The sequence below is a fragment of the Xyrauchen texanus genome, chromosome 7 (genome assembly GCF_025860055.1).
Source record: "Xyrauchen texanus isolate HMW12.3.18 chromosome 7, RBS_HiC_50CHRs, whole genome shotgun sequence".
Lineage (NCBI taxonomy): Eukaryota > Metazoa > Chordata > Actinopteri > Cypriniformes > Catostomidae > Xyrauchen > Xyrauchen texanus.
The window spans coordinates 5,757,754-5,770,705 of record NC_068282.1 but is presented as its reverse complement, the minus strand read 5'-3'; the positions used below and the strand labels follow the sequence as shown (position 1 = coordinate 5,770,705).

At 35.1% G+C, this 12,952-nt stretch overlaps 1 protein-coding gene across 1 annotated transcript; it reads right to left on the bottom strand.

Annotated features, from left to right (window-relative positions):
• Positions 1-1,291: 1,291 nt before the first annotated feature.
• On the bottom strand, positions 1,292-6,812 carry LOC127646541 (actin-binding Rho-activating protein-like). The gene is made up of 2 exons (XM_052130293.1): positions 6,021-6,812; positions 1,292-4,275 (listed from the first exon to the last, which is right to left on the bottom strand). Exons 1-2 carry the CDS (start codon positions 6,621-6,623, stop codon positions 3,838-3,840), a joined length of 1,041 nt encoding a protein of 346 aa, XP_051986253.1. The 5' UTR covers positions 6,624-6,812; the 3' UTR covers positions 1,292-3,837.
• Positions 6,813-12,952: the final 6,140 nt, after the last annotated feature.

The window sequence follows — 12,952 nt, the reverse complement described above, 5'->3', positions numbered from 1 at the left end:
TCTGCCTGTCTGTCTGTCTGTCTGTCTGCCTGCCTGCCTGTCTGCCTGCCCGCCCGTCCGTCCGTCCATCCGTCCGTCCGTCCGTCCGTATGTATATATATATTTCTGTAACTGCTGATCTCCTGGGATTTTTATGCACAACAGTCTCTAGAATTCTAAGATGCAGGTTGGCGCTGTTTTGGTGGCAAGAGGGGGACCTACACAATATTAGGCAGGTGTTATAAATGTTGTGGCTGATTGGTGCATATATATATATACACGCATACTACCGGTGAAAAGTTTTGAAACACTTGACTGACATGTTTCTTATGATCTTAAAAATTTTTGATCTGAAGGCGTATGCTTAAATGTTTGAAATTAGTTTTGTAGACAAAAATATAATTGTGCCACCAAATTAATTTATTTAATTACAAAACTAAAATGTAATTAAAAAAAGAGTTTTAAAAATGTATGACTTGGACCAAATAATAAAGAAAAGCAGTCAATAAGTGCCCAACATTGAAGGGAACTCCTTCAATACTATTTTAAAAGCATCCCAGGGTGATACCTCCAGAAGTTGGTTGAGAAAATGTCAAGTCAAATAAAGTGAGCTTTATTGTCATTCCTCTATATGTAGAAACATACAAGGGAATGAAATGTTGTGCCATGCAGGACCACGGTGCTACATATGTAAACATTAAACATAGACCTATCTAACTTATATACCATACATATACTTTACATATCCTTGCAACATATACTTTACAGACAATTAACTCACGTAGTGCAAAAGTACAGAAAACAATGCATAGATAACATTCAGGGCAAACAGTACAGGACATTAAGGGCATGAGGACGTTAATACTTAACATACACAGGAAATGTATAGAGGCGTAAACATACAGTATGAGTTTCCTTGGTGAGCCTGGGTATCAGCGAAGATGTTAAAGTGACCAGTGTGTTTAAAACTGAGAGAAAGAGAGAAGAGAACACCCTCACAGTATTAAACGTTAGAATTGTAAACAGTTCTTTTAAAAGGAGCAAACCTTGTAGAATAGCAGCAAGAGTACATTTCTGCAAATTCTAGATAAATGGTTACTACTTTGAAGATGCTACAATATAACACATTTTTGATTTATTTTGGATGTTGTTTAATCACTACATAATTCCCATAGTTACATAAAGTTATTCCATAGTTTTGATGACTTTATTATTATTCTAAAATGTGAAGAAAGAAAAAAATGATTATAATAAAGAATGAGTACGTTTTTCAAAACTTTTGACCGTTAGTATATATATATATATATATATATATATATATATATATATATATATATATAGTCAGCAGGACTAAATTGTGAAATTTTAATGCCAAGCTTTAGAAAGTGAGCCTGAAACTGAACTCTTGGCCGGATTTTAGGACACTTAGCTGCATAGAGATCTATAGGATGCTCCCTTGCTCAGTATTTAGTGGATGACTTAACAACCAGTGTGCTGGTCTTCACTTCACTTTGAAATGCACCTTATTTTCATTCTAACTCCATATACAGCCTCTGAAAGAAACATCTTTAAGCATTTGGATGCATCCATTGATTTTCAATGTGAAAATGCACATTGTCCACATACGTGGTCATTTGTGTTTAACAGCGTGCTGTTTCGCAATAATATAATCTATATATGAAATATAATGAAATATTTAAAATGGCATATCAGATGAAACTACAGACTAAAATCTTTTGACTCAAACAGGTTTTAATGTCTATGAAATTAAATGATGCATAGCCTACAGCGAAGCCAAAACCCAATGTCCATGCATGTGGACGTGGGGTCTCAGGAGAAGAATTTAGGTCACTTTTATACACATACCATCATGCACACACATTTACTTAATTATCTAAATAAGGACATATCATAGACTTCTATTGTTTTATATAAAACGAATTATAATAATACAGACAAACCCTAAACCGTCCCCCTACAAAACTTTATGCATATTAAACTAAAAAAACAACAATGTTATTTAATAATAAAACAGACTCATGACTTCTAAGTAATTTTTATCTATGATGTAAAGGAGGAGTTTGGGTTAAATTTAGTTAACAACTTGGGACAAATTTGTCCACAATTTAGCTAAATAAAACCCACATGGATTATGCAAATATTATATTCAGATTTAAACAAATAACTATGTTTAAGTATGAAAAAATGCAAGACATCCTCTCTCATAAGGTCAATGTTGTATTTCTGTAACACAACAATGGTAGAATAATTCAAGATTATAACAATAAATTAGTTTCATACACTACACATAATCAAATATTTAAATATTTACAACACATCCTTCTGTAAGAAGACTATCATGCTTTCATTTTGAAAGAGCAACAAGTACTGGACAATAAAACAACATAAATTTACATGAAAATAGACAAAATATTTGCACTAGTGACAAAAGCATTGAAAGTCAACATGAAATTAAAATGAACACTATTTACTTTCCCAATACACATTTCTAACAACTTGCCCCACCTCTGAAAATACTTTCATTTTTCATTGACATCACCAATTCCTTCTTATATTCCATTCTGGTGTTTAACATTCACTTTCAAAATCCATTCTCATTGCATACAATATACTGTTTCAAGTCAAATGGACTTTAAACCTTTTCATGTTGACTTTAAAGATAATCAACTAGCAATATTCTTCAAATGCAAAACTGTTTCGACTTGAAATGTGATACAGATGAAAGAATTACAAATAACATGAGAACATTTGCATTTGCAAAAGCTGTCTGGGCATCAGGTCTTGTATGGTTTGCATTCAGAGGATGCTTGACGCTCTACAAATACGAGAGGCATTCAATCCCTTGTGTAAACTGTGTGCAAGGCGTCACCATTCTAATATCTCATATGCAAAGCTCCTCTCTACTAAAACTAAATCTTGACCTCACTTTCAAAACACGTCATGCACCAAAGTGGATGCATAAGATCAAATGTTAACATCTTTTCTGGAACGTTCTCAAGGTTTTACGATTTCATACTTCCAAAGAATTTATAAATAGAATAATCAGAGACATTCTTTCAGTGTTGGGGAAGCTACTTCGAAACTGTAGCTTGCAAGCTACAAGCTACTCAGAATTTAAAGTAACTTTTAAAGCTAAGCTTTTTGAAGTAGTTAGCTACACTACATGTAACTAATTCAAACTAGCTAACAACTACTTGCTAAAATAGATTGGAAATAAAGCTCTCTTCTGGGGCAATATTTTTGGAAAAATATCAGGGCTATTTGACCCTACAACTGCAAAATGGAGTAATTTAACCAATAATTAAACTCAAAGTTTGTTTGTTTTAGCATGGATTAAGTTCTTACTACAACGTTCACATGTTCTCTGAAATCGAACTCAGTTTTAAGTTTGCTAATGTCACTCGTTTTCCACTGCATTTACTGAGAGGATTTTCAAAAGTCTCTGCGTTTTGTGGAGGAAAACGGCATTCTAATGTGAATTAGAGACGTAATGTAGCAAAATCAATGCATTCTCAAATAAAAATGTATTAGTGTGGACATGACCTAAAATAAATCAGATGTTGTAGTGCAACACAGTTTGATTATTGACTCCGTTTACACGGCTATCAAGTTGCACATGCAATATAAAGTCTTAAAAACGCCAGTGTAGTGTTTTGTCACGCTACACTGCTAATTGTTGGAAAAAGTCGCTAATTATTGGAAAAGCTACTATGACACTGCTAAGAAACGTAGCTTTGTTAGCAGCATCGCTACTTTTAGTTAGGTACTCCCCAAAGTATGCTAGGCATACTTTGGCGTAAGTTGCTTATGTTTTAGATCACTTGATTTTCCAGTGCATTAAACCAATAGCGTGATTATGACATCATCATCCTGGCCCTTCCAGAGCATCTCACCCTCAAAGTCCACCATTTTGTGTTTGCGACAACGCAACAGAATTCCCACAACTTTATCAGAAATTTTAACATAACGGTCAAACAGACGGCCAAAGGTTACATAGATGCATCCCTGCTTGTCCTGTTGACCCATGTCACGTATGATAAAACACAACTCCTCCATCTCTCGGTAGATGTGTTTCTGGGCTCGATCGGCTCGTTGGGCGGTTTTCGATCCCTCTTTGGGGCGACCGTATCCTGCGTCGCCCTTCAGAAGTCGAACAGCCATTGCATGCTCGTAGTCGAAGTCATCACTGAAAGGGTTTACCTTCTGACCTTCAATGTGGTTTTCAGCAAACTGTTGCCACTTGCTCCTCAGGTCACCCATTGTGGTTACCTTAATCTGAAAATATCAGAAATAACAAGGTTTATTTGTTATTATGGAGCACTTTGTCTCACTTTGACCGTATGGATCCAGCATCATTTTTTCTGCAAAAAATACTTTCTTGTATTCAAGCTTAATATGCATTGACTACCATAAGTAAACCATTTGTACATTGATTCCTCTGAAAATTGTCAAGTTAAACACTATGTGACATATGTTTTTAAATATTGTTCTATTTGTTTGAAAATCTGATGGCCAGAGTTCTATTTGCCTAAATAATGGCAGATTTCAAAATTTTAAATTTTGCATGCTGTCGCATTACTTACACACTTTACATTTTCAAGTCAGAATTGTAAGCAATAATTGAAGGTGCCACAAAATAAAAAAGGAGATTGCTTCATTGGCAGATGAAGTAGTGATTAGTAAACAGAATGACACAGTAAAAATGTCAAATTTGGAAAAACAATTCCCCTGAAATTTCTGCAGACCCCATAGCACCCCCTTATGGCCCCTAGTTTGAAACCCCCTAAAAAAGGGGAGCAAGTTATTACATTATGAGGAAAGATAATGAACACAAACATTGTTTTGCTTTGGAATGATGTGTACTGATGAATCATGCACAATAAGACACAGAACATTTGTAAATAGTAAGTAAATAGCGTCAATTTTGATATCGTGTTGACTTCAAATCATGGTTGCTTGCTTAATTGGAATAGCATATTATTCAGGTCTTCTTAAAGGTGTAGACAACCCAGCTTGTCACCATGCCTCAGAGCTCTTCTCAGTATTTCCCAAGATAACTTCAAGGGACAATAATTTCACAACGGTGCCATTTGATCTGGTGTAAATGCATCTTGCATAACTTGAGATGGTGAAGCCAACAGTCTGGAGACTGCATCAAATACCATGGTGACACAGCTGTGATGGATCTCACTCATCAAGTTGAGATACATGCTGCATTTAGAAGGTCAGATGGAAATGATCCATCACTGCGTTTATTTATACATACATATATTCCATTGCAGCAAAACATGTTTGAGAATATGATGGAACATCAAGCTGCCATTGCAAGAGTGATTATAGAAATTACATTCAAAATAATGTTGGTATATAGTCTTAATGAAATATTCCAAGTTAAGCTCAATCAACAGCATTTGTAGCATACAGTATTGTTGATTTACCACAGAAAATATTTTTGACTCATGCCTCAATTATTTTAAAATCCCGGTTGGAGTAAGGCACTTATAATGGAAATGAATGGGGCCAGTCTATAAACATTAAAATACACACTGTTTCAAAACTACAGCCACAATACATAACCAGAATATGTGTTAACATGACTATAGTGTGAAACAATGTCTGTTCTACATGATTTAAGTGTAATAAAATCACTTATAATGTTTAAAGAATTTCATCGTCATGGCAACAAAGTTCTAATACTGGATATAACTTTGCACAGAAATGATTAGTAAGTGATTTTATCACACTAAAATCATGTTAACATGTATAATGTTTACGTCTTGTGGCTATAATTTTGAAACTGTGTATGTTAATGTTGGCGAACTGGCCCCATTCACTCCCACTCTAAGTGCCTCGCTGTAAACGTGATGGTTGTTTATATACAACAAATGCTCTTGATTGAGCTTAACATGTATTGAACCCAGAACATTCTTTGCAGTTCCCTTTCTTCATCTGGTTTGACTAAAGCCTTAAAGGCATGTTAATAAAGGGTTAACGAATGTTGTCAACATAGATAAACATACCTTGGTCCTGCTGACATGTTTCTTCGGTTCATTCTCATTCTGGTCGCTATTGTCACTCAACGACGCTTCCTCCCCAAGTCCACTGTCCTCTGTATCTACACTGCTACTTCGGGATCCCATTTTCTTTTTATCTTTTTGTCCAAGCACCTTTGCCAACGCTCCAGCTTTCCCACCAGAGATGCGTCTCCTAGTAGGAGACTCATTGCCCAAAAAGTTTTTTGTGTCCTCTGATACCAACTGATTGGTGTTGATCTTCTCCTTGATGGTGCTCACAGTGTCTTTCCCACACTCTGTACTTTTCGGTATGATGGCCTTAGTCACGGTTCCTGTCTTGATCTTGTTGTCTGAACTATTTTCGCCATTCACAGATATCACACGAGGTGTGACCAAGAGTTTCATCTCGCTCATCTCCTTCTGTTTTTCTTTCTCATCCTCAATGATGGTGTCAGGCATCCAACCACTTGGGATTGTGTCTTGCTTGCCGGTGTGGTCATTTGCCCAGCTTTGCCAGCTTTTGGCAAGGCTGGTCACCATCGAAGCGACCTTGATCTTTCTGATGGCTCTGTTGAAAGGCCGATTTTGCTGGACGGCAGCCATACTCATGGTTCTTCTTGTGTTCTTGCTTCTTTGGTAGGGTGGAGATTTCCACGTCTTAGGTTCGATAATCTGTTTGTAAGCTACTGGTGGTCAAAGTGGGCTTTTATAAGAATGGGAAGAGGAAGTGCCCTCTGAAATGGGTGTTGTGACATCCCTTTTGATGCACATGATGTCCATCATGACTCCAAACATGCAAATAGAATTTCCCCACTAGAGTAACGGCTACAACAGGTGGCCAGTTATGCTCAACCAATAACACTCTGTCAAACTTTTGCAACCAGAAAAAACATAACATTCGTAACATCACACCTGACTGTATCCCTTGTTTTAGATGCACTTATGATCTCAGACTGTACTTTAGAAGCCGACTCTGTAATGGTGTTTCATATTATTGAACAGCATGCCAGCATTATGTGTGATGGTCTATTTTTGCAGACTGGGTACTGGTTGTGCATGTGCTGGCTTCTGTTGATTGATACACAGGCCTGTTCTTAAACTGCAAGCCAGGCTATTTTAAGCATGAGTCCTGCAGAGCGAAAACTTGCGATGAGCCTGAGATTTGCACATAGTTTATTTTATGCCGCTGATAAAATGACATTAGGATTTATTTTTATTGTATAAATCTGTTAAATAATTTTATAAGTTTAACCATTAAACCACTAAAACTGCTGAGTTGCACATAGTTGGGAGAGTTGAATATGCAAAGTATCCTTGAGGGTTTTAATTACTTTTTGCAGTATTTCATATTTCTAAGCCATGAAAAAAACCAACCACCAAACCACCATTAAAAACTTTAATTTAAAGCATATAGTATTTGAAAATTGGATAAAAAGACAAAGGTTCAAGACTGTGTACTTTCAGCAATAGTTCACCCCAAAAAAACACACACAGAACACAAACTGATATTTTTAGAAGAATATCTCAGCTATGTAGGTCCATACAATGCAAGTGAATGGTGACCATAAATTTGAAGCTCCAAAAAGCACATAAAGGCAGAATAAAATTAATCCATAAGACTCCAGTGGTTTAATATTTTTTTCTTCTTTGTCTTCTGAAATAACCCAATCGGTTTTGGGTCAAAACAGACCAAAATACAACTGTTTTTCACTGTACATCTTGCCATTGCAGTCTCTAGGCACAATCATGAGTGCTTGGCGTATGCGTAGAGCACTAGATGGCTCTAGGAAGTGTAATCCAGCTTGAAATCATGATAGCCAAGGAGACTACAGATGTCAAGGTTTATAGTGAAAAAGGAGCTGTAGTTTGGTCTGTTCTCACCCAAAATCGATTTGATCGCTTCAGAAGATATGGATTAAAATACTGGAGTCTTATGTATTACTTTTATGCTGCGATTATGTGCTTTTTGGAGCTTCAAAATATTTATACCATTCCCTTGTATGGACCTACAGAGCGTCATGTGGGTGAGTAAATGATGGGAGAACTTTCATTTAAGTCTGTTTTAAGGTCATGTTAAAAATGGACTTCCCTTTGGAGAAAATGAATGGAATTTTTACTTCCTGTACCAGACTCTCTTTTTAGATTTTGGGAATAGGGACTCTGATTGAACAATGAAACCATGACTATCTCAAGCACAAAGTTGTTTTCTTAAGTCAAATGTATTTGTAATGTTAAGGATAACCCACAATTAACATTATAGAGTCTATGAAGTTGCATTAACGGTCTCGCATTTTGATTTCTAGATAATTTTAAAGATGTATAAAAGCCATATCAAAAGATGATGTGATATGTAAACAATCTCATTCATTTTTACCTAAAATGTCAAATACTAAACAAAAAATGTCATGGCAGAACTTATAGATCCTTGAAGCAAGTTTGCTTCTCATTAAGGGATGATAGCTTCTCATTAAGGAAATTTTAAGTCACTGGCTCAAAAGCATAAACTGGATACCTTAAAATGAGCCCAAAACCAGACCCAGTGTTCACTGCCTTATACAACATGCTAACGTGTTTTGGAGAAAGTTGCCCTAAATTACTCAATTAAGGTCATACCATACCTTAATTCCTAAAAGATTATAAAACATCTTTAGGCAATAAATATATTTCCGTCTCATAAATGTCTTCGCTTGTTTTAGCTCCCACACAGATCCTTGAAGCTTTGGGGACAAAAATAAAAGGACTGTCATTCTGGATGTTGTTGTCATCTCTTTGCTTCCTCTGGCTTTTGGTGACTCACATATGGAGGAGTGTACCGAAGAAAGAAACCATCACTTATATCAGCGATAACACCACCAGTTCACAATGCTGCTTCAATGCACTCACTTAAGTGCTTTTTAAAAGCTTCACTGGCTGGCCAATGTAGCTTCTCGATAATGTGCCTGTAAAAGTGAAATATATCAACCTGTGTAGACAATTCATGTTTAAATCATCCTGAGATGTAAGTGGCTTCCCACAGGAAAAAACAAAAAACTAAACTAAACAAAAAAGACAAGAGAGATCTCTTTATTATCTTAATTCTTTCTCCTAGACTTGAGCGCTAATCAACAGGCTAATATAGCAACTTGTTAGCAAATAACATTTAAAATAAACATGTGATTTTATCAAATTTACATTATAAAAAAATGTGAAAGTCTTGTGTAAGAACAATTAACCTTATTTCACTCAAAAACTTGGTAGGCTATTCTAAAAATCAACTGGAAAGTTTAAGGGAATCCAAGACGCGAAAATGCTAGGCTAATTCACATCTGAGAGTTTTAGGACTACAACATAAAGAGCTCTTTGTGCCTCTTATGTTTCTATTTCTGAAACAAAGTTGACACTGAAATTAAGCAAAACTGAGAACATTATTTGTGAGCTATGAAAGAGCAACATTTGAGCAATCAAACTGTCTTCTGAGTTAGGTGTAAACAACACAAAACGATAAAGGAATATTCCGGGTTCAAAATAAATGAAGCTCAATTGACAGCATTTGTGGCATATGTTCATTACCAAAGAAACTTATGATGTGATAAAAGCACTAACATTAATTCTTCAGATAAAACTTGTGTATTTAAGCTGTAAAGTTGTTTAAATCTTAAGGGTTTAGGATTTTCATTCATACATTGTCATGGCAAGGAAGTTGTACAATTTTATTTAACTTTACGCAGAAAAGGATAGTAAGTGATTTTATCACACAAAATCATTTAAACATGCATATTGTTTACATCTTGTGGCTATACTTTTAAAACTGTAAAACTGTTTGAAGACGTTTTGAAATTTACAGATTGGCCAATTCACTTTCAATGTAAGTGCCTCACTGTAATCCAGATTTTTGCTTTTTCTTTTTTAATAAAAGGAAGGACGTCAACATTATAACACACATACTGTCGTTTGAGCTAAGCTTGTGTTGAACCCGGAATATTCCTTTGATGCTGTTAGCACTGAAAATACATATAATATTTCTCAATAGGCAAAACACATAGATATGTGTTTTGTAATAAATGGTATGAGCAGACAGTCAGCAATCCTTGTAATTTCCAATGGCTAATAATTTGATTGCATCTTTAATCTAACTCTGGCTTTAGCATTAGAGATTGTACCATAGCTGCATACATCATGTTGTCTCCTTTCATGGTGGCATCTCATTAACTGGCAGTGAGTAATGGCTAATCAACTCTGTGCTACACTGTGATGCTAGCACAGCACAGTAGTGAGTCGTCTCTTTGACAGCACTACATGTCTCAGCAAACTAGCTTAAACACACAGAGCAGTGGTGGTCTGGCAGCTTGGGTATCATTACAAACCAACTTGGATACGACAATTAGTGTCCTTACACTCCGTTTGGTCTTCGTAAACAAGCCAACCCTGCATTTTAGTTCAGAATTAGCATACAGCTGTATTGCTAATTGCCTCTGTTAATGCTAACTGGTGAAAACATGTGTAGGACAGTGGGGTTTTTATGTTTTCAATGTAGTTTATTTTAACACAGTGCTCATTATTTACACATACTGTGGACTAATTGGCAAAAATGTGTCTAATTTTTCAGAAAACACCCAAAATAAAAAAAAGACTCCAATTGTTCATAAATAATATTCTATATGTTTACAATCTTATGATAAATAAAAATAAAAAAATAATTACATATATGAAATGTTGGTGGCGCTCACAGATGAGCTCGTCCATAACATTCAGTCTAATTTCAGTTCATGCACCACCCCCATTGTTTCATCAAATATCTCGGCCTCTGAGTTGACTAGAAGCTCAATCAACATGTCATTAGAAAGCTGAGATAATTTCCTTATCATCAATAGTCAATAACATATACTTCAGAAGATTTGTTTAGCAAGCTTTTCCTACTAGACTGCATATTTTGTTCTAGACAAATAAAGTTTTTAGCTATATGAGGCTTACATCATCAGTTATTGGCACAGAAATCCTATTTCACTTTGTGAACTGTGGTAGTAGGGCAAACAAATTAAAATAAAGACGCATTCCTGAGAATGAGAGCTTTCATTTGACATAAGGTTTGTCTGTTGAATAAGGATGAATATTGGCCATTTTGTCTACTCGATTACTCAGAATAATTTCTCAAGTACTCATCGAGGGGCAATGACATGTAAATATCTGTATATATAATAACATGTCTAATAAATGTGTTTGGCTGCTGCATTGCATCTTGTTGTTCCAATGTGCCCTCTATTCATTATTATAGGCTGTTATAAAATAATCTGTTACAAAATGTACAAAAGATTGCATAATCAAAATATAATGCTTCATATTTTTTCATTATGTGCAGATTCGCTGCCCAACTCAATGAAAGAATGTGCACAACGCGCGTCTGTCTGTTCTTCCTTCAGGATTTATGTTGGACTTCTAAATTGGAAATTCAAACAGAAATCTTCAACTCGCATTTCGTCGAGATGCGGGTGTGTAGTACGCAGTGTTGGGTAAATTATGCTAAAAAAGTGATTAATGACTAACTAGTAATTACGTCTTCTACAGTGTAATTGGATTACTGTACTAATTACTCTGTCTGAAAAGTAATTGCATTACTTATTACTAATTACTTTCAAAAACCCTGATCAACCTCGACCAGATGAAATGTACAAGGATAGACATGAAACTGTTCATTTAATTCTTTCAAATAAATAATGTAAAATCAAATAAATTATTCATGAACTGGCCAAAGAATTGAATGGGAGCAGCGTTAAATTACAAAACATATATTTTCACATTAGAAGTTAAATTTAGTATTTACACTATTGTTTTATATAGAATAGTTCTACTGTACATTCTATAAAGAATTTCACACAATTACATCAGAAGTAACTGTAATTAAATTACTGGAAAATTAAAAATAATCCCTTTACTTTTTTAAATGGAAAACATAATTTAATTACAGATTTTTTCAGTCCTTGTTTTGTGATTTTATGTAACATAAATGCAGAAGTGATGGTAATCTATGAAAAGTTCAGATTCTATGTGTTCAAACGATACCACATATGCCTGAATTATGTACATGGTTGCATTTTCAGCGTAAAATGTTTTCGCGACATTGCGCCCCTTTTGGACCAGCCACCGGGTCCGCAGAGTTGAAGAGGCTAAATATATACTTTTCTATAAGTAGATTGTTATATAATGATTTTTGTCAAAAAATTATAGAATGACATTTTTTCTTTTGATTTTGGGGTAAAAGATGACATGTTTTCGAGAGATTCACGCTAAAATGTGATATCATAATTGTTCCATGGTACTGCTACAATTTTTATAGTTTGTTTTCTTGTCATAAGCAATAGTTTATTTATCTCATGTAACATCACTGCTGTGCCAGGAACACTGTGTAAATGTTTCTACGGTGTAAATGCAGGACTATATTTTCTTGTTTTTCCAAACATAACAAATGTACAAATGTATTAATATTGGCTTACTATGACTTAAACATATTAACCTTATTGAACATTTTAGAATGACATCAGCTAGTTGAAGTCCCTCAGTATCTGTGTCTGTTCTATTAATGGACAGTCTGACCTACAAAGTGCACCCTTGAATTATATATTCACAGCACATTATTTTACCTTGCTTTGTCAGTAGCTTTGGTATGCTTGTTGTGCTGTCACCATAATAGCTACATTGTTTCCTTTCATTTTCTCCTCTCTCTCTCTCTCTCTCTCTCTCTCTCTCACCAACTATTTTTTTTTGCAGATGACACACACAGGAGTATTGAATGTATCAATTTATAAGCCAGATTCATAACAAAAAAGTATGAAAAGTTACCATGGTAAAAGTACCATAATAAAATACAGTAATCTTTGAAGTGACCGTAAATATTATGGTATATGGATATAGTAATCATTCACGTTTGGACCTGATACATGGTAATACCATGGTTTTGTACATGT